Here is a 17,859-nt window from a genome sequence, read left to right as displayed (position 1 = left end):
GAAGTCTGAGGGGCAGCGGCGGCTGCGGCAGTAACATCATGAAGAGCCTCAAGTCCCGCCTGAGGAAGCAGGAAGTGTCGGTAGCGGGAGGCGGTGGCAGCCTCGGGGGGGTGAGTGGCTGGGGGGGGCGCTGAGGGGGCGAGAGTGAGGGGCAGCCTCAGGACAAGTGAGAGGGAGGGGGAGGGGCAGCCTCAGGGCAAGTGGGAGCAGAGGGGTGGAAAGGGGAAGTGTGGAGAACTGGGGAGGGGGCGCTCCCGCCTTTCCAGGGGATACAGCGAGGGAGGTAGTTGGAGGGTCGTCTGGAGGAGGGAGGGAAATGGGGTAATATGTGACCCACAAAATGGAATGGGGGGAGGGACAATAGGAGCAGCAGCAAGGTCACGCTCTTCCTTGTTTTGACATATTGTTCTCAAAGCCCCCGCCCTCGCCCTCTTTTTTTGTGGGGGAGGATGGAGATCCAAATCCCGAGGTAGGAAAGTTTTCGCCCTTAATCCAGTTGCCACAGCGCTCTCTCTCTCTCTCTCTCTCCCTCCCTCTCTCTCTCACTGTTGCATGGGTTGCACTTTCCAGGGCAACATAAGCTCTGCATTTGTTGTCACACACACACAAATAAAAAGCTGAATGAGTTTGGCCCTCCTCCTGATGCTGGTGCTGGCAGAATTTACGTGCAGTTGGGAAGGCCTCCCCTGCATAGCGATCCTCTGCACTTGCTGAGCAAAGCTGAAATAGGAGCACCCAGGAAATGTTCTGTGAGAGCAAAAGAGATGGAAAGCTGTGTGTCATGTTTTTGAAAATAAGTTCATCTGGGAAACTGTTCAGCCGCTCTCCAAGTGAACTAAAAAGGCTTCTTGGTTAAACTGCTTCCCGTGAAAGCACCAAAGTGAGTTGTTGAACACTTTGTGCATTCAATTTCCCCCCTGAAAATATCTTAAGAGCTTTTTTAAAAAAAAAAATATGGATACAGGCATGATGAACATTATCTTAATTAAGTTTGACATGACTTCACAAAAGATGAAGATTTATTGTATCTCAGCCCAAAGTGTGTTGTTGGCATCCATCTGTCTCAAGAGACAATGGAGTGTGTCCCTGGGGGTGAAGTCAAACTGTTGCTGTAGTGTGTATTCTTGGAAATAAGTTTCATTGCTTCCAGCCAGACATACTTCCAACTATATAGATTTGGGACAGCAGCCATAAAATGATTAATTATGCTTACTTTGAATATACATTGGAAAGGGAACTAAAGTTGTTTATTGGTCCTCAAACTTTTCTCAGCAAACCACTTAAGAAACTTTTTTTTTGTTCCGTAAAGCAAAGCAAAGCACATGTTTAACTAGTATTTTAATAATCATAGTATTGCCTTTTCTAATGTGATTAATGTACCTCTTATTGTGAACAAAAGTTATTTGAAGTTGGGTTTGTCAGTTGCAACATTTTTCCTGCTTCTGTATTTAGACTTGAGGTGGAGTGATGAAAATCCCATATTGCGCTAGTGCTGTTGTATGAAAATCATGGGCCATAGCCTGTTCAATAATCTGGTCCCAGCTCTAAATGGTCTTGTAAGTCATCAAAGAAGAAGAGGAAGAAGAAGAAGAAATCCAGTTGTTCCACAACTTTTCCCAGGACCACCTAAAGGGAGCTTGCAGTTCTCTAGTGGTCTATGACCACTGTTTGAGAACCTTTGATGTGTTTGATCCACAGGCCTGAATCCATTTGTGTGTCTATTACTTCACATTAATGTCTGTGAGAAGTGAAGTAGGCAGGCCAGTGAGGCAAACCTTGATGACTTCAGGGCAAGTACTGGAATTTCACGGTAGAGTTGTGCACCTGTTAATGACTTTGGTTGTCATCACAGTGACAAGACTCGTGAGATACCTAACAAGATACATGCTAATTAGTCATCTTTAATTTGGCATGTCAGAAAACCACGCTCTTGTTATCAGGAAGGGAGGCACCTCAGGGTGAATTCACATGGGAAGAGATTGAGGTCATGTGTTGTGTTGGGGTCTGAGAGGAAGGCGCTGAATAATTTGTTTGAGGACTTTGTTGTTGTTTTTTGTTTTGATTGCATGACAGATAATCTATAATTATTCCTTCATGCTCCATAACTCTGGAGTGCATCTCTCTCTCTCCCCCCCCCCCCCGTATTTTTAATTAGCTGCTGGTGGTGGCTGTCACACACCTTTAGTCTGCTGTGTTTGGTGTCAGTCTCTCCTTCAGTAAAATCTTCTCAAATTGTTGGTAGTCTTTGACCAATCCCCAGAAAATGATGCTCCCATCCATCATTGGAACAGCTTGATGCTGAGGCTTTGGAGCTGCTCATGTCACAGGGGAACTTTGCAGCTCTGTTGCTTTCTTGCTGTGAGGTAGCACGTAAGTCCATGTCTAACCTCAGTTCTCTTTCCCTGCTGCTCTTATAAAATAGGAATAGAGCAACCTCTCTCACAAACTTGATGAAGTGAGTGCATTTCTCTTGCAAAAGGTGTTATATGACCCACGGGTATACGGTGGTATATAACTTCAATAATAATAAGTAATAATATGGAAATGAATGAAGGTGTGAAAATGGAACAAGGTGTATTGCCTCTGTACTGAAGTGCGTTCATAATTAGAACATGTTTTTGCTTCTTGGTGTTATGGATTGTTAATATATGGGAGAAAAAGTGGTATTGGGAACCTTAACATTGGGCTGACTGTGATTGTGAAAGCAACAGTAGAGCTTAGCAAGCTACCCTTCCCCCTGTCTTTTAGATTAAGACTTATGCATATACATACTAAGTTAAAATGAGGTATAAAACATATCAACCTCTATACTGAGGCAGAACCTTAAATGTTCATCAGATTATGGTCAGAGAAAAATAAAGCCACTTGTGCACCCTTGACTAAATCCATTTAGGGAAGGTGATGGATGGCTTTTGGCAAGCTGTTGAAATTTGTGACTTTTAGAGTGAGTCAATAAATATGCTAGAGGGAGGAGCTTTCGAACCTGCTCAGGGACCCTTAGGGTGAAGAGTGGATAATAAATTAAAAGCACTTGTGTACACACAAACTCGTTCTTTAGAGGCAGCTTGTTTTTTAAAGATTTTGCCAGACTTACTTTGCTATGGAACCTGTTGTTCAAGGCTGTTTTGACACATTCATACCCACTGAACCATGGCTAGTGTAGACTCCAAATGGGTGGGATCTTCTTTGCCCATTATTAGCTTACCTGACCACATACATCAGTCATTACAGTATTTACAAAAACTCATTTGCTTTGTTGTCTGGAAATTGTTGCTGCTTGCCCAAGGCATCCAGACCAATGCAAGTCAGTACTGTAGACATACAACCTGTACCATGAAATTAGACATTGTCTCAGCATTCTTTTCTTCAAACTTATCTCCAGTTTTGATTCAAATGAGCAAAAATATGGGCGAAAATATGAGCGCTTAAGGAGGGTTTTCCTTGAGGCATTTGTGGCACATTTTATGTGTGTCTGCATGTTTTGCACATGAAATAGTGCTCGGGTTGTGCCCACTGTGTGTCTGTGAGAACACACATTTTGGTTGTGTAAAGTGAGAAGATGAGGTGTGTAGGAAGTGCTTGGGTCTTGTTGCATTAGGAAGGCAATTCACTTATTTCGTAACATCTCAAGTCAATCAACTCTTGCTCTCAGCCTACTTTTCAATTTGGAATAGGCTGCAAACCAGGGAATCAAGTTGGCTTGCTATGCCTATTTTGGCTAGAATGGATCCCCTCAAAAGGAAGGCAGACAGGGAAAAATTCAGAACTGTCATAAACTATATACAGTAAATGGTTGTAACTCTTATTTGATAAGGGCTAATGATTGACGTTGAGATTCATGCAGGCAGAACTCAGAGCTTTGCCCATTGAGATGGATGCTGAAAATCTGCATATACTCAGGATAGTGAAAGATGAAGTGTTGTGTGTTTAGGCCAGAAATGAGGAACACAGAGAACAAATTTGAGGAGGACAGTTTCCTCCTAGAATATGCCAGCAACTCAGAGAAATGTAGCCTCTTCATCGCAGTCGGACTTGGCAGTATCTGACTGCACACTGAAGTTAGCCTTTCTGTCAGTTGCTGAACTTTGCTCCAAAGGTAGGTCTTCTTTCTGGGCAGTTTTTTTTTAAATCACAACTGGATTTTGCCCCATGAATTGTATCTTGGTGCAAAAGTACTTTTTGAGACCCATGACTCCACCCGCCTGATACAGCTTTTACACAGCAGCAGAAGCAAGGAGGGGCTCTTGCTATGTGAGTTTTCCATTTCATTGATCAGACTTTGGCTATTGCATGCTGCAATTTCTTCTGTGCCTGGATTAATTACCAGTCATAAGCTTGCATCACTCATTAATTAGCAACGTTCAGGCAATCCGAGGTCATCCTGTGTCTGTAGTCATAGAAAGCCAGACCCAGTGTGTAACTATGGGAATGCTGTTATTACCTCCTTTTTTGAAACAAAGATTCCCATGCTGATGTTTCTGTACTCCTTGAATTAAAAAGCAGCCTTCACATTTGCTGGCATGCTTGCTCCATGACAATATAAATATAATGTAACTGAGAAATGGGCAGTTTAGGTTTGGTTTGCCAGATTTACTACCGGTACTTGTCTGCTACAACCCCAAGATCCACCAACCAGAGGTGGGTGCAAAAGATGGTTGGAAGAAAAGAACAGAGTGCCTCCAAGTATAGAAATTTCTTTTCAGTACCAGACTTGAGGTCGTTTCTTTCACACACACAAAAAGCTGCTCCTAATTCACTTTCTTCATTTTGGCAGCCTAATTTGGGTGGAAAAGGTCCTTTTGTTATTGCTACTGGGAGTCAGCAACCCATGTTGATCTATTGCAAGTCTCCCAAGAGATCTACCAGTAGATCCAAATCTGCCTTCTACTTACTGGTACCCTTGATGTAATTTATTAAGTTTACAGTAATGCTGATCACAGCTCTGTTTTTAAATTTCCCCAGGTATTTCCCCAGATCAGTTGTGGGTGGGGGTGGTGTGGAGGCTGTGGAGTTGAATTGGGGCACAGGGTTATCAGCGCATTCAGTGGGCAGCTTCCTTCCTTTGTTCAGATTTTGCCTTCAACAAACAGCTTTGTGGAGACTCTGCTGACCCTTAATGTGATCAGATGAAAGGGAAAGGTGGCCCTTTTCTTGAGAGCAAACATAATGCTGAGCATCTGATACTGACTATACTGACAGCCTTAGCTTTCCTGCAAACGGTTTACATAGGTTTGCACCTTGGTTGCCATCCTGGTTTATAACTTATCGGAAGGGAGTAGTAGTTAAGGTGGTGGTGTTGTAGGAGGAATTGCTTACTTCAAGGGCCAGAAACCTCATGCAATTGCCACACTCTTTGTAACACTGTTGCTCTTTGTAACATCTGGTATTGGTTTTTATTTTATTTTCTTAAAACAAGCCTCAGCAAAGTGTTTATTTTTTGTTGTTTTGCTTCTGTGACATAAGCCACTTCAGTGTGATAGCAATATTTTTTCAAAAAATAAATGTATGCTGATTCTTGCTTGAAATAAGATGGAGTCAGAGGACTACCAATTCCCTATGAAATTGGAAACTTTCCATACAATTTCATAGGAAGGGACATTACTACCTGTATGTCGCATCAATCCTACGGGAACTTGTGGTCCCATTTGCATCACATATGGGAGCAGCTGCACACTTTCTAGCAGCTCCAAGCTATTTTTATCTGTAGGAGAAATAAACCATATGTTTTAAAGATGGATTTTGGACCACCTAGAATTTGGTGGGGTGTGGATTTCAGAGAGGGACCATGTTCTAGTGTGGAACTCAATTAGGAGTTGCAGGTCAAATGAGCTAGCTGTGGAATGCAGACCACTGCACCCCCTTCCCCCAGTTCCTCCAGCATTCCCTACTCTGCGCTGCTCATGGGAATATGGATTTTATGCGGATATGTGTGGGGTCTTGGTTGCTATTGGCTGGATCAATGATCTTCTGTGCCAAATTGCACAGCTATTATTTTACTAACAAGTGATAGTGGACATAACCCTCCTTGCTCCAAACTCAGGAGTCTTAACCCAATTGAAGGCAGATCAGTGGCAGCTTCCCTGCAGAGTCTATCATTGCAGCCGAAGAGAATGTTTGATCTCCAGCTTGATCTCCAGCTTTGCTTAAAAGAACTGAGGAGATCTGCTGATGAACAAAATCATTATGGCCAAGTTGTAGATTTCTTCTTGGAGTCCCAACTGCGTGTTGCAACGCCATGTTTCCATGCTTCAGAATTACTTCAGCATGCTCTATTGCTCAGAAGCATACTTTACTGAACTGTTTACTGATGTGTGTTTGTGTGTTTTTCATATATAGGGAGTGGACATTTATGCAACTTCATCTGAGAAGAAAAATGTGTGCCTTGAATGAAATGCTGTTAGTGGTTAAATGTGTCAAGACTTGCCTGTATTAATTACAGGGTGGAGGGTTAATCTAAAACCTGCTGTTCTACAGTTCTAGAGTACACTGTCAAGTCCTTGCTCTTCCAGCAGGGGAGGGGCCAGAGCTGCTCACTGGTGGAGCAGAACCTGCTTTGCATAGGGAAAGTCCCAGGCTCAACCCCCCCAACATCACAGCAGTCTGATGCCCTCCAGATGTTTTGGAATAGGACTCCCGTATCCATGCTGGCTGGGGAGTTGTAATCCAAAACTCCTGGAGGGCACCAGATTAAGGAATGCTGATCCACAGTGAAAAACAGCCTTAGGTAGCACAGTTGGCAATAACTTTCCTCTACTTGAGAACCCTGCTAGCCAGAGATGATACAGGCCTGACTTCCTGTAAGGCAGTTTTGTATGCTCAGTGGATAGCTGCAGGCTTAGGCCTGTGATTCTTTGGCCTGCACTTGCACTACATTCAGGTTTACCTGACTATTTGCATAGGGATGTAAGGCGACAGCCATCTCCATCCCGTGCTGTGTTCATTGCAATAACAACAAAAATAAAAATAATAAAAATAAATGTAATAAATTGCATTTATAGCCCAACTTTTTCCTCCAAGGAGCTCAAGGTGGCATACATAGTTCTTTCTCCCAAGTTCTCATTTAATCCTCACAACAACCCTGTGAGGTACGTTAGACTGAGAGGCAGTGACTGGCCCAATAAGCACTGTTTCTATTCCACTACAGCTCTGCTTTCACTAAAACATATCTTATTCATCTTTCTGCCAGCTGTGGCTGAAATGTACACAATTGATTTCAGTGCATGTCAATGGAAGTAAAATGTCAAAAACAATGCAGGGAATAATGCAATTTAAGTAATGTTTGTGGGTTTAAACAACAGCCCTAGCAAAAACGACTCCTATTTGCTTGCATGATTTTCAGTCCTGACCTCTTACAAACATGCACATTGTGGGAATTCTCTAACTTTCCTACTCTTGAGTGATGCTCTTAGGTCGGATTATGCGCATTAGTATTCCAGCCTGCGCAAATCACAGGCACCTCCAAATCTGTCAGCTAAGCTCTGCTGGTTTCCCTTTGTAAGGGATATTTCCATTTTGTCTTTCCATTTCATAATCGGAAATGAAGCACTCATGCCAGTGTGAGTGATGGTATGTAAACATCAGCTGGATTTAATTTTGTTTGTCTCTCAGACTGTGTGTAAGATTGGGGGGGGGGGTGTGCCTGTATATGGAGGTGGCAGTGGCGTCCTGTTTCTTTGCAAACTAAACATAAGCTTCAAACTTCTTTTTCCTGCTGGAAGAGTAGAAGTGTGTGCAAGTGCTTCGGCCTGTTGCTTGTGGGTGTTTGCTTGGAATTTATTCTACCCTCGAGAAGCCATCTCACGACTGATGGCAGACTATCCTTAATCATTAAGGTGCCACAAGACTTATTCCTTCCACCCCACTTTGGTGAAGACTCTGACATTTGCAAAACACACACTTTATGAGCTGGGCAATTAAACCGAGAAAGCTGCCAGCTAATTGAGAATGAGCAGGCTGTCCCTCCCACATGTAACAGGAAGGTCAGTCTCTTCCTGTGGTGTTTTAATCTTCCTGGAATGCTCTCCTCCTTTGGCTAAATCGTGAGTTAGGTTGAATGTAGCTTTAATGATAAGAAAAAAGCAGTTCCCCAAATATTTTTCCAAGGGGACCTGTCTATGCTGGGTGAGGCAGGCTTGGGTTTGAAGAAACTTCATTGGAGAGTTTTGGTTCATTCCCAGGATCTGATGCATATTTTTCCAGATGTGTAAGCAAATTTTCCTCAAGACCAATTGGCTTGTGACCCTTCCATTTCCTCCCCACCCCTCCTTCCGTGTCCACTTGTAAAGATTTACTCATTTGCCTTAAGCCATTCTGAGTTTATCTGCCCTGCAAACACTTTGGTGTGGTGTAGTTCAGGCTTTGCCAAGCTGGTGCCCTCCAGATCTTTTGTAAGCACAATTCCCACCAGCTGTTGTACAAAACATCTGGAGGGAGCCAGCTTCATGAAGGCTGGTATAGCTTGTTCATCCCTCATCTCCACTTGTGGCACAGTCTAGGACTATATGGGTTGTATTCAGGTCCTAACCTAAGTTATTAACTTCAGAGAGTCTAGCCTGAATAGAGCTAGCGTGGAATATCACAGTATCTGTGATTCTGACATATTGAGGACCATGTATTGGGACTCCAAGCAGTTTGGCTAACTGTGCCCAGTTGCTGCTATGCCAATGACTTCACCACTGCCCCAGTTTACCCCCCAAATTCTCAGAATTGTTGCTACTGTAGGCAGACTTGTGACTTAAAGAGCAAATCTGTTCTTAGATAGACTCCACAGAAAAATATTTTTTTTTGTGAGCAATGTTGGTATCCAATATGTTGCTTTCAGTGGTGTGTGGTGAATTTTTTTGTAGGGGAACAGTTAAGGCCAGAGGTTCAGCTTGCAAGGACAATTGTGGGGACCGGGGGACAGGGATGACAATGTGCACGTGACATCGCGATGTTGCACACGTAGCATTGTACCTCCCTCCCTAAGCCAGGCGGAAGCTTCCCAGGCTTTGGGAAGGAGGTGCCAGCGGAATATTTAGGGAACTAGCCTAGTCCCCCTAGTCCACTGACCGCACCCCACTGGTCGCTTGATAGTATTAAAGCTATTTATCACATTAAATGAGGTAATGAGAGACTGTATAGCAGAGGAAGACCCATAGAGGAAGAGCCATCTCTGCCTTGCATGTAGCAGGTCTCAAGTTCATTCCCCAGCAGCTTTTCCAGGTAGGACTGTGAAAGAACCCATTCTGAAACCCTGGAGAGCTGCTGCCAGCCAGTGTGAACAATACTGAGCTATATGGACCAATGGTCTGACTCAGTATATGGCAGCTTCCTATGTTTTCCCCATGAGGAAGGCAAACAACCAGCAGTAGGTGGGGTCTACTGGAAATCATGACTGGTTGTGTTTATGATAAAGTAATGTGTCTGGATTGAGCACTGTGTGTGTTTCTGCATGGCTTCCAGAGTGTCATCAAGGTGGGGTGCCATCTACAGAGGCACTCACTTTGGCAGGTAGCCTGTTTTAAAATAAAAGCTGCTGTGTGGTTGGAAGCCTGTGCCTCTGTGTGTCTTGGCAGGAGAATCACTAGCGTTGTTGTTCTTGTGCTACAAGTCTGGGCCATGAGGCAGGAAGAAGCAAAAAGGGAAGGGGAGGCTGTGTGTGTGTGTGTGTGTGTGTGTAAACAAACAACCACTAATTTCACATGAGCATCTGTGGCAAAAACGATGGTAGAGGGAGGGATCTTGATGGCCCACATACACACTTTATACTGAGTTCCTCTTTGGCAGCAAATGCCGCTTAAGGATGAATAGTTGGGGCAAGGCGTGGTTACCAAGTGCATGAGTGTGGGACCCTCTGCTGCTAATTCTTTCTGTGTGTAGTGTGGCATCATGTGAGGCAGGCTAGGGACGTGCATAAATAAGTACAGCCAATGCATTTGGAGAACCAGTGTGGTGCAGTGATTTGTGTGTTGGACTAGGGTTCAAATCCCTGCTCATCCATGAAGCTCACTGTCTTGCAGCCCCACCTTCCTCACAGGGCTGTTGTGAGGATAAAATGGGGAGGAAGAGAACCTTGAGCTCCTTGGAGGGAAGGTGGGGTGGAAATGCAATCAATCAGTCAATCAATCAATTTAGCAAATTTCCAAATTAAGAATCTTGGGAACAGTGGGTTTCAAAATGCATGGAAGCATTCCATCGGATCTCAGTGAATTCCCAATCTTTGATACAAACAGTGGCATTTGTCAGTATGGCTAGTTCTAGTCAATTCCCACTATTATTTGAATATTCTTGATTCGGGTTGCACCTTGTAGGTATTTCCTTATGCTGATATCCAATTCCCTCCACCCACCCTAGAACCCAAGGTGGCATGCCTGCAGTTCTCAAGTAGTCTCCCATCCAGGAACTGACCAGACCTGGACCTGCTTAGCTTCAGCAAGGGGCCATGTAATGTTCCTCCCTGCATATTGACATCAGGCAGGTGCCTTCACTGTATTTCTTCGGTGCCTGCTTAAAACCTTTTTGTTTTGGCAAGCCTTTCCAGAAATATAGAAGTTACATGTGTTTTAATATCGTTTTGACTAGTATGGAACTTAAGCCTCTTTTAAATATTTTTAATACCTGTTTTTAACTCTTTTATAGATTATTTAAATGCTTTATTTTATATGATTGTAAACAGCTTAGAGGTTTGAGTCCCCTCCCACTGAATCAAGTAGAATTTACATTCTGTTTAATAATAAATATATTGGAGATCTGGGGTATGATTTATTAAATGTTACCCCGAAAATAAGTGCCCTGACAGATTTCATTGTAAGCCTTTGAGTACTCATGTTTTACTCATTCCTAGGTCATGTTGCTCAGCCTTGCCAGTGAGGGTTTGACTTAGGATTTTATTGTGTTTGGATGATGTGTGTCTTGTTAGACTGGCTGCCTGGGTGTGATCAGAAGACAGAACAGTAATATGTTTAATAAAATTGGATATGAATTTTTGCTTAAATTTGCAAAGCTGATGAGAATAGTGGGCTTTGAGGGCAAGAGGTCATTGAACAGATTAGCACACTGCTGCATCTCCCCTCCTTTTAATTAGTTGAGATCCCACAGTATGCCACTTTTATCAGTTATCTGTTTAAGCATCCTGACTTTGTAGAGACTATCAGCTCCTTGGCCCAGGATTGTGGGAGTCTGATGTCTCTTACAGGAACTCTGAAAGTAACTCAGTTTAAAAGAAACTTAATCAGTTGTGGAATTCACAGGGCAGTGAGTGACCGGAAGAGAGAATTCCAGCATAAGAAGTACAATATGTATCTTTCATAGAAATCCCTGGAATAATCTGGGAATGTCCCATGATTCTCCTGTTTACAGTTGCTCCATTTAGAGTCTCCAGCATCAGAATTGTCCCCTAGGCAAATTTTGGCGCATGGGCCAGGATACATTCCAACTTGGTGCCAGGATACATTCCAGTTGCAGAGTTTTGGATAACATGCAGTGAGCAAAAACCTGATTCTGAAGTGTGGTCTAATCCTTGGAACAATGTGGTGGCAAAGCATAAGTACCACCACTTACGCCAAAATCCCATAAGAGTACATCAAAACATTAGCGTGATTTAATTGTGCTGGCAGATTATGCTTCTTACTTCTTTTGCAGATTTTTGTGACCTAGAGAAACGCAAGGTGGTGGACGCTTCTTCATTTGAGGTATTTCAACGGAGGTTAAATGACCATCACTTAGGGATTATTAGTTGTGTGATTCCTGCATTGCAGGGGGTTGGACTAGATGACCCTTGGGGTACCTTCCAACACTTCAGTTCTGTGATTATATAAGGTTCCATTAGAATTAGAGCTGTAACAGTCCTCGGTGTATGTGACTCAGAGATAAATGATTGTGACAGAGGACTAGCAATTCAGTTTTCAAACACTGTAAGAGGACTTCAGAAGCCCCCACCAAGTAGTTCCTTTTGACTGGGGTGCATCTGTGTTGGGGCTTTTCTGAGAGGGAGACCTCTCATTACCTTAACTGCAGGCCAGAGATTAGCACTTGATTTGGTATGCGGGGCTGAGGAGGTTACACTTCTGTTGTCACCCTTTTCTTTTGGCATTCAGTGATCACCACCATCTCTCATTTGGCATGAGTCATTAACTGCAAAAGAGATCACCTTACCAGTCCAGTTGGTAAGCCTTGTAAGGCAGGTGCTGTTTTTCTCAAGTTGAGAGCAAATGCTTGAGGATTTATTAGCCTGTGGCCATCTCCATTTGTAAGAGAACTTGACAAAAACTTGAGTTCTGCAGAATGAAAGAAGAAATGGGTCCATTCTAGTGGTGGCCTTGATCCTCGCTGCTTGGATAATCTAGAAACTGGAAAACTCCAAACTCCTTAGAAGCAGCAGAAACTATTAATAGCCTTTATTGCTGGTAGCACCCAGTGATTCCAATTCTCTGTGTTCACAGCAGCTGTATGCCCTTTCCGCTGGTAATTTAAGAACATCCTGTCTCATTTTACCCTGGTCTGCAAGAGTAATCCATGCTCTTGGTACTGTACATTACATACCACAAATGCCTCTTTCTACCTTTACTCCAAGGTACTGTAAGTCTTTTATATGTAGGCTCTCAAAAACCAAACAAGTTAGGAAGGATTTACCCCTTTTAAACAACAGGGGCTGCATTGGATGCATTGTGGGTGTCTGCAAAACTTTATAATCTGTTTCATGTTAGCTTTCAGTGATATGACATGTTCTAAGATCGTAAATTTGTAGTATTGGAAGGGACCCCAAGGATCATCCAACCCCTTGCCAAATAGACACTCCATTGTAGCGACCGTGGCCTTAGTTTAAGGTGCCATTTGGCACCTAGCTTGTGTACCTGAGTTTCTAACACTGCTTATATATAGTACAGTATAAATGTATAGCATTGTCAGCAGTTATGATTTTCTGTACTGTATTATTATTATTATCTTTAAATCTCACTCTCTTCAAAAAGAAGCTGAAAATGGCTAACAGTAATAAAAGCAACAAAACAACTGGCAGAAAAGAAACAGCAGCAGATAAAAAAGGCGCACAACCTTTGTCAAGCATTAAAAGGAGAATAAACCCACCAGCAGGAGTGAGGTGGTTTCAGTAACTACTGGTAACTGTCTTAGGAGTAAGCTCCATTGGACATGGTAGTTAAAAGACTTTTTTAACAAGACTAATGAACTCCTTCACATTTTTCAGGGTTGAGTGGTTAAAGAACTTAAACTTGCAGGAGATACCCAACTTGGGTTGTATTCTGGTCAGGATGAAGCATGTCTTGTGATTTATCCCCCACCTCCCAAAAAATCACTGCCTCGGTCTGCAGCAATTACTTCACTCCTTATTCCCATTGCACTGTGTCTGGTTTATCTATCCTGCAGACTTTCTTCACTCCTCTCACTATAAATATTCCTTGTGTTCCTTATTCTGGCGTACAGGAACCAGATTCAACCTAATTTTTCAATCCAAGCATCTTGCTTCCACCAGCCCCAGATTCAAAAATAAAAATCCATACAGCTGGAATCGGGCTTGAGGTTATTTGGTCAACCACTTACACAGCTGAGGTTCCGTATATCTAAATGTTTTTCACAGTCCAGAGTTATGAGAAGTGGATGCACTTCTGCCTTGCCAGGGAAGCGAGTTCAGTTGTAGAAAATGAACAACAGCCTTTGCAACCATGCAGTTTTGCATGGGTGGAATGGAGGCTGAGGGGAGTGTTGGTTGAGGCCAACAGTTCCCCTGTGTCTTGCATCGCCAGATCCAAGGCCAACAATTCATCTATGTCTCCAAGTGCTTTTGACATGAAGTATGCATGCATACCCACTGAGGAAAAAGGAGCGGTAATGTTAGCTCACCTGCCCATACCTGGTAGATCTGCTGCTGCAGTGTCTCAAGTGTTATTTCTTTGGGGTAGCTTATCTGAAGCCAAGCACTGAGGCAAACCAAAGAAGCTGTCAATGGCTGTTCCCAGCTTTGAACAACTCAGCATCACCAGAGTGGTATCAGTGCAAGACCTTATTTAGGCAAGCATTTTGTGGCTGGGGATGAGTGAGGGGATCCTTCTATTTTAAAATGCTGAATGTTGTTGTCCATGAGTCTTTTATGGGGGTGCGGGGGAAGGAGGAACTGGAGTTCACCTATTGAATGGACAAATGTGCTCTGGTAGACCACCAGCCGACCTCTGAGCCACCATTAGAACTTTCCAAGAAGGGTCACCTCAGCAAATTGTATTTTCAGTCCCTCTGTCTTAATCGTCTGGAGGTTCCCCCCCCCTGCATATTTCATGGGCTCCCTTTGGACCATTTGATCTGGAAGATTCAAAGCTGGTGTCATCCAACTGTGCTAAAGATGGCATTTTAAGAGTGTGCCTTCCTTGTTAAAACTGAAAAGGAGAAAAGGGAGCACCGCATCCCTAGCCCTGTTAATCACTGCGTTGTCTATTTGATGGTTTGACAAACCTCCATGGGGCTTCTCAACTAGCCAGCAAGGAGACAGCCTGGCAGCAAAAGTAAACTGAAACCTTCTTGGCTTTCAGAATGGGGTCCGTGCTTGTAAAAGGAGAGTTCTTTTTATTTAATTAATTTTTTTTAGAAAAGCAGGGGCACGTGTGTCTTCTAAATAAACATCTGAGATGCTTTTGTCAAAATAGACTCTTGCATTCCTCTCTGCTGGATGCAGTCATATGATTACAAAGCTGCGATCGGCTCTTAAGCTGTTGGGAGCCCGTACTGGTTAATGACAGGGGTCCCTGGTAGAACTGATCATGCCCTATTTTACAGTGGCTTAGTTTCCCTTGGAAAGTGTCACTTGAAAGCTAATTGGGCACAACATACTGTATTTGCTTCTTAGAGGGAGCGCAGTGCCTGGGTCAGTAGCACATGTTGCCCGCTCGTGGTGCGAGCAGTTTGTGCACATTCTTGCCTCTCTGGCCGGCAGTGGCCGTCACGTATTACTCACCGGTTGAGCATGCACTGGATATATTATTAGCTATTTCTTTCGATCGCTCAGCTATCAAGTACCGGGCAAATCAAAAAATAGCTCTGGACTGGTGTGAGACTGTCTGCATATTGTTTACAGGATATTTTGGAGCGGGGCAATATTTACTGTGTCTGAACTGCAGAGGCAGTAGTTGGCGCTACGGCGCAGGAGGAGTGAAAACAAAAGCCACGTTGGTGTCGGGCATCCCCCTCCTCCAGTGCCAGGCAGGGGCAGCTGCAGCAGTTGGCACAGCCCGCTGGAAGGGACGGTGGCACTTGGCACAGCCCTGTCCCTAGAAGCTGCCCAGTTGTCTTTCTAAAGAGTGATGAAGTCTGAAGAAGACCCCGAAGACGGAGACAGCATGTCAGGGGATCCGAGCTAAGGGAAGAAGGGCCAAGATGAATGCAGAAGGGCAGCAGAAAATCAGGTTGCACTGGGCAGCCCCCTTGGACTCTGGCTGTAGCTGAATGCCGGGTTTGCTGTTCACTCTTGGCAGCCAGGACTCGGGAACTCTAGAATGAGTTGCTGGTTTTCCTGTGCCCTTAAAAACACAGTAGGTATCGTCTTACGGCAGAGCAGCTTTCAACTTTTTGCCACAGCTTGCCTTGTTCCTACTCGATGTGGCCTGAATAGCAATATCTGCTTGTTGTAGTGTTCTTTCCACTTAGAACTCTCTGTGAGAATTTCTATTAATTTACACCTTTTTGTGCAATAGGCAGCAGGTGAATTGAAGAGATGGACGATCTCGGTGCTGCACTCTTTATGGTAGATTTCTGTTCAGAAGGAGTTGCTGGGCTTCTAATGTTTGAAATCCTTTAAATTGTAATTCTGTTGTCTTTATATCGCACTTTTATTCCGTCTTGGAACCTTACATCTGTGACTGACACACTGTTTGCAGCCCTCCAGGGCTTCACTTTGAGCTTCTATTGGTGTACGTATTTATCTGTTTAACTGTAACTGGGAATGTTTGACAAAACCATTCTAGTTCTTCTATATACTTAGCATGCTGGAGCACTTGTGGGCTCTTAAGTTTTCAGTGAAAGGAAACATTAATTGCCTAAACTTAAAAATGTCAAGGATGCTTAGGGAGTGGGTAGAGGTCAAAAGCATTTATTTCAGTTCCTGGAAAGGGATGCATCACTTTTGCGTTCTGCACCAGCACTGCCCAGCATATTTTTATGCTAAGTAGAAATGCTTGTCGTTGAGAATTCTGCTAATTTGTCAATGACACAGATGTGCAGGAATATAGAAAGTGAAGAGACTGAAATGGTGCTTCCAATTGCTTTCTTCTTTTTGAATTGTGCCTGCTTGTGATTCCTTGAAAAGATTTATCAGGCTTTTTCAAAGCCAAATAGGACTTGATTTCTGCTGCAAGTGCTTGGTCCCAATTCTGAAATAAATGAGAGAAATGTGGGGGGCTATGGGGCACTTGGGTTGGAGGGCCTGTGGTCTTTAGCTCCTCAAGTGTTTGCCATTTCTTCCCTGTAGGTGGTCCAGGTGAGGCTGTTTCTTCTCCATCCAAAGTGACTTGTGGCTTTAGAGTCGCAGTGGTGGTGGTATTTGAGAATTTTCTGGGAGAGGTTTTGCAGGCAATAATTGGCCAGCTGGGAACAGCTTAAGTGCCACTCACCTGCCCACGCTTCCCTGCAGATGCCCCCATCACCCCCAAAATCACATGCATTAAAATCAGCGTAACATAAGCATCCTCAGCTCCATGCTTTTTTCTTTTGAAATGACTCGTTTGGCCTTCAGATGCTGGATGTTTTGATTTTGATGACTCCAGAAAGGGTTCAGTAGGTCAGTGCTGCTGCCTTTGCTCTTTTGAAGAGCCCTAGAAGGGAGCGGCTGAAGACTGAAGGGCTGAGAGATGAAAGCAGGTTTCTCCCCATACCACTATAATCCCATACAGGCCAGAATTAGCCATGGGATAATCAAATATGATGTCCATTGGCTTTTGTGCAGTTTTTGCCTACTGACTCTGAGCAAATGCAAACGCGGAGTCTTGCTGCAGCCCCAATTCTAGATGGAAAGGTACATGCACATGCAGACCAACTTGTGGGACACTGTGCCCTCAAATACCGGTATGCCTTTCTGAAGCTGTTGATACCAAGGGAATATTTGTGTGCACAAGTTTTTAAATCTGATTGCTGGGAGGCGAAAGATTTAAATATTGTTGTTCATAGATTTGGAAATCGGGCTGTGCAATAAATACCGGTATTGAAATAACATCACAATATATATTGAGATATTGTGATATTTAGCTGGTGATGTATTGTGATGTTGAAAACCAGATATCGCCCAGCCCTAATTGTAAGTAGCTTCTTATTTGCAAGGGAATGAGTTGAGCAAAGCCTGGTCTATATGTACATGGAACAAGGTAGCTGGGTGGACTGTTGAATGGCAACATGTATTTGGAAGCTTCCTGAATGTAGAAAACTAGCATATCAGGGGGTGAGTGGCTAGAATTTTCTTGCTGTTGGTACCAGTTTAGCGTTTGCTGCTGGTATGGCAACTGCTATTTCTCCCTCTGGTGATGGATTTCCTGCTAGCTAGTGGGGTGCATGCCGAAATTGTGCTACTGTGGTTTCATGTGACACTACAGGCAGAAACATGCTGTGGGATGCAGTTGCTTGCTGTGTAGTGGGAGGCAAATAAAATAAAATTAAATTATTGCTTCCACATTCATTTGGGTCACTTTGCAAGTTGTCTTTCCGTAGAAATGACTGGAAAAAAGCAGGTGCCTTGCAGTGTTTGAATGACACTACGGATTGCACTTTCTCTCTCTTTTTGTGGTCTAGCTGTGCCTGCCAGGAAGCTGCAGTGGGCATTAGTATTGGCTTCTTCTGTACATTTCCAGAGCAAACCACACATGCCGCCATTCATAGGCAGGAAGATACTGC

General features: G+C 43.7%; 1 protein-coding gene across 4 annotated transcripts in view; it reads left to right on the top strand.

The window, feature by feature from the left end:
- UACA (uveal autoantigen with coiled-coil domains and ankyrin repeats) overlaps positions 1-17,859 on the top strand; it is a 47,099-nt gene that overhangs the window by 6,723 nt on the left and 22,517 nt on the right. Inside the window, exon 1 of one of the 4 annotated variants that reach the window (XM_033167757.1) lies at positions 14,979-15,512. The exons of the other annotated variants lie outside the window; for them this stretch is intronic. Within the exon in view, the coding sequence (XP_033023648.1) occupies positions 15,477-15,512 (36 nt within the window). The 5' untranslated portion in view covers positions 14,979-15,476. Of the gene's footprint in view, positions 1-14,978; positions 15,513-17,859 lie in introns of those variants that run through there. 4 annotated transcript variants of the gene reach the window in all.

This window comes from Lacerta agilis, chromosome 13, assembly GCF_009819535.1.
Source record: "Lacerta agilis isolate rLacAgi1 chromosome 13, rLacAgi1.pri, whole genome shotgun sequence".
Lineage (NCBI taxonomy): Eukaryota > Metazoa > Chordata > Lepidosauria > Squamata > Lacertidae > Lacerta > Lacerta agilis.
Note: the sequence above shows the minus strand (reverse complement) of the source record. Positions and strands in the feature narration are given on the sequence as shown.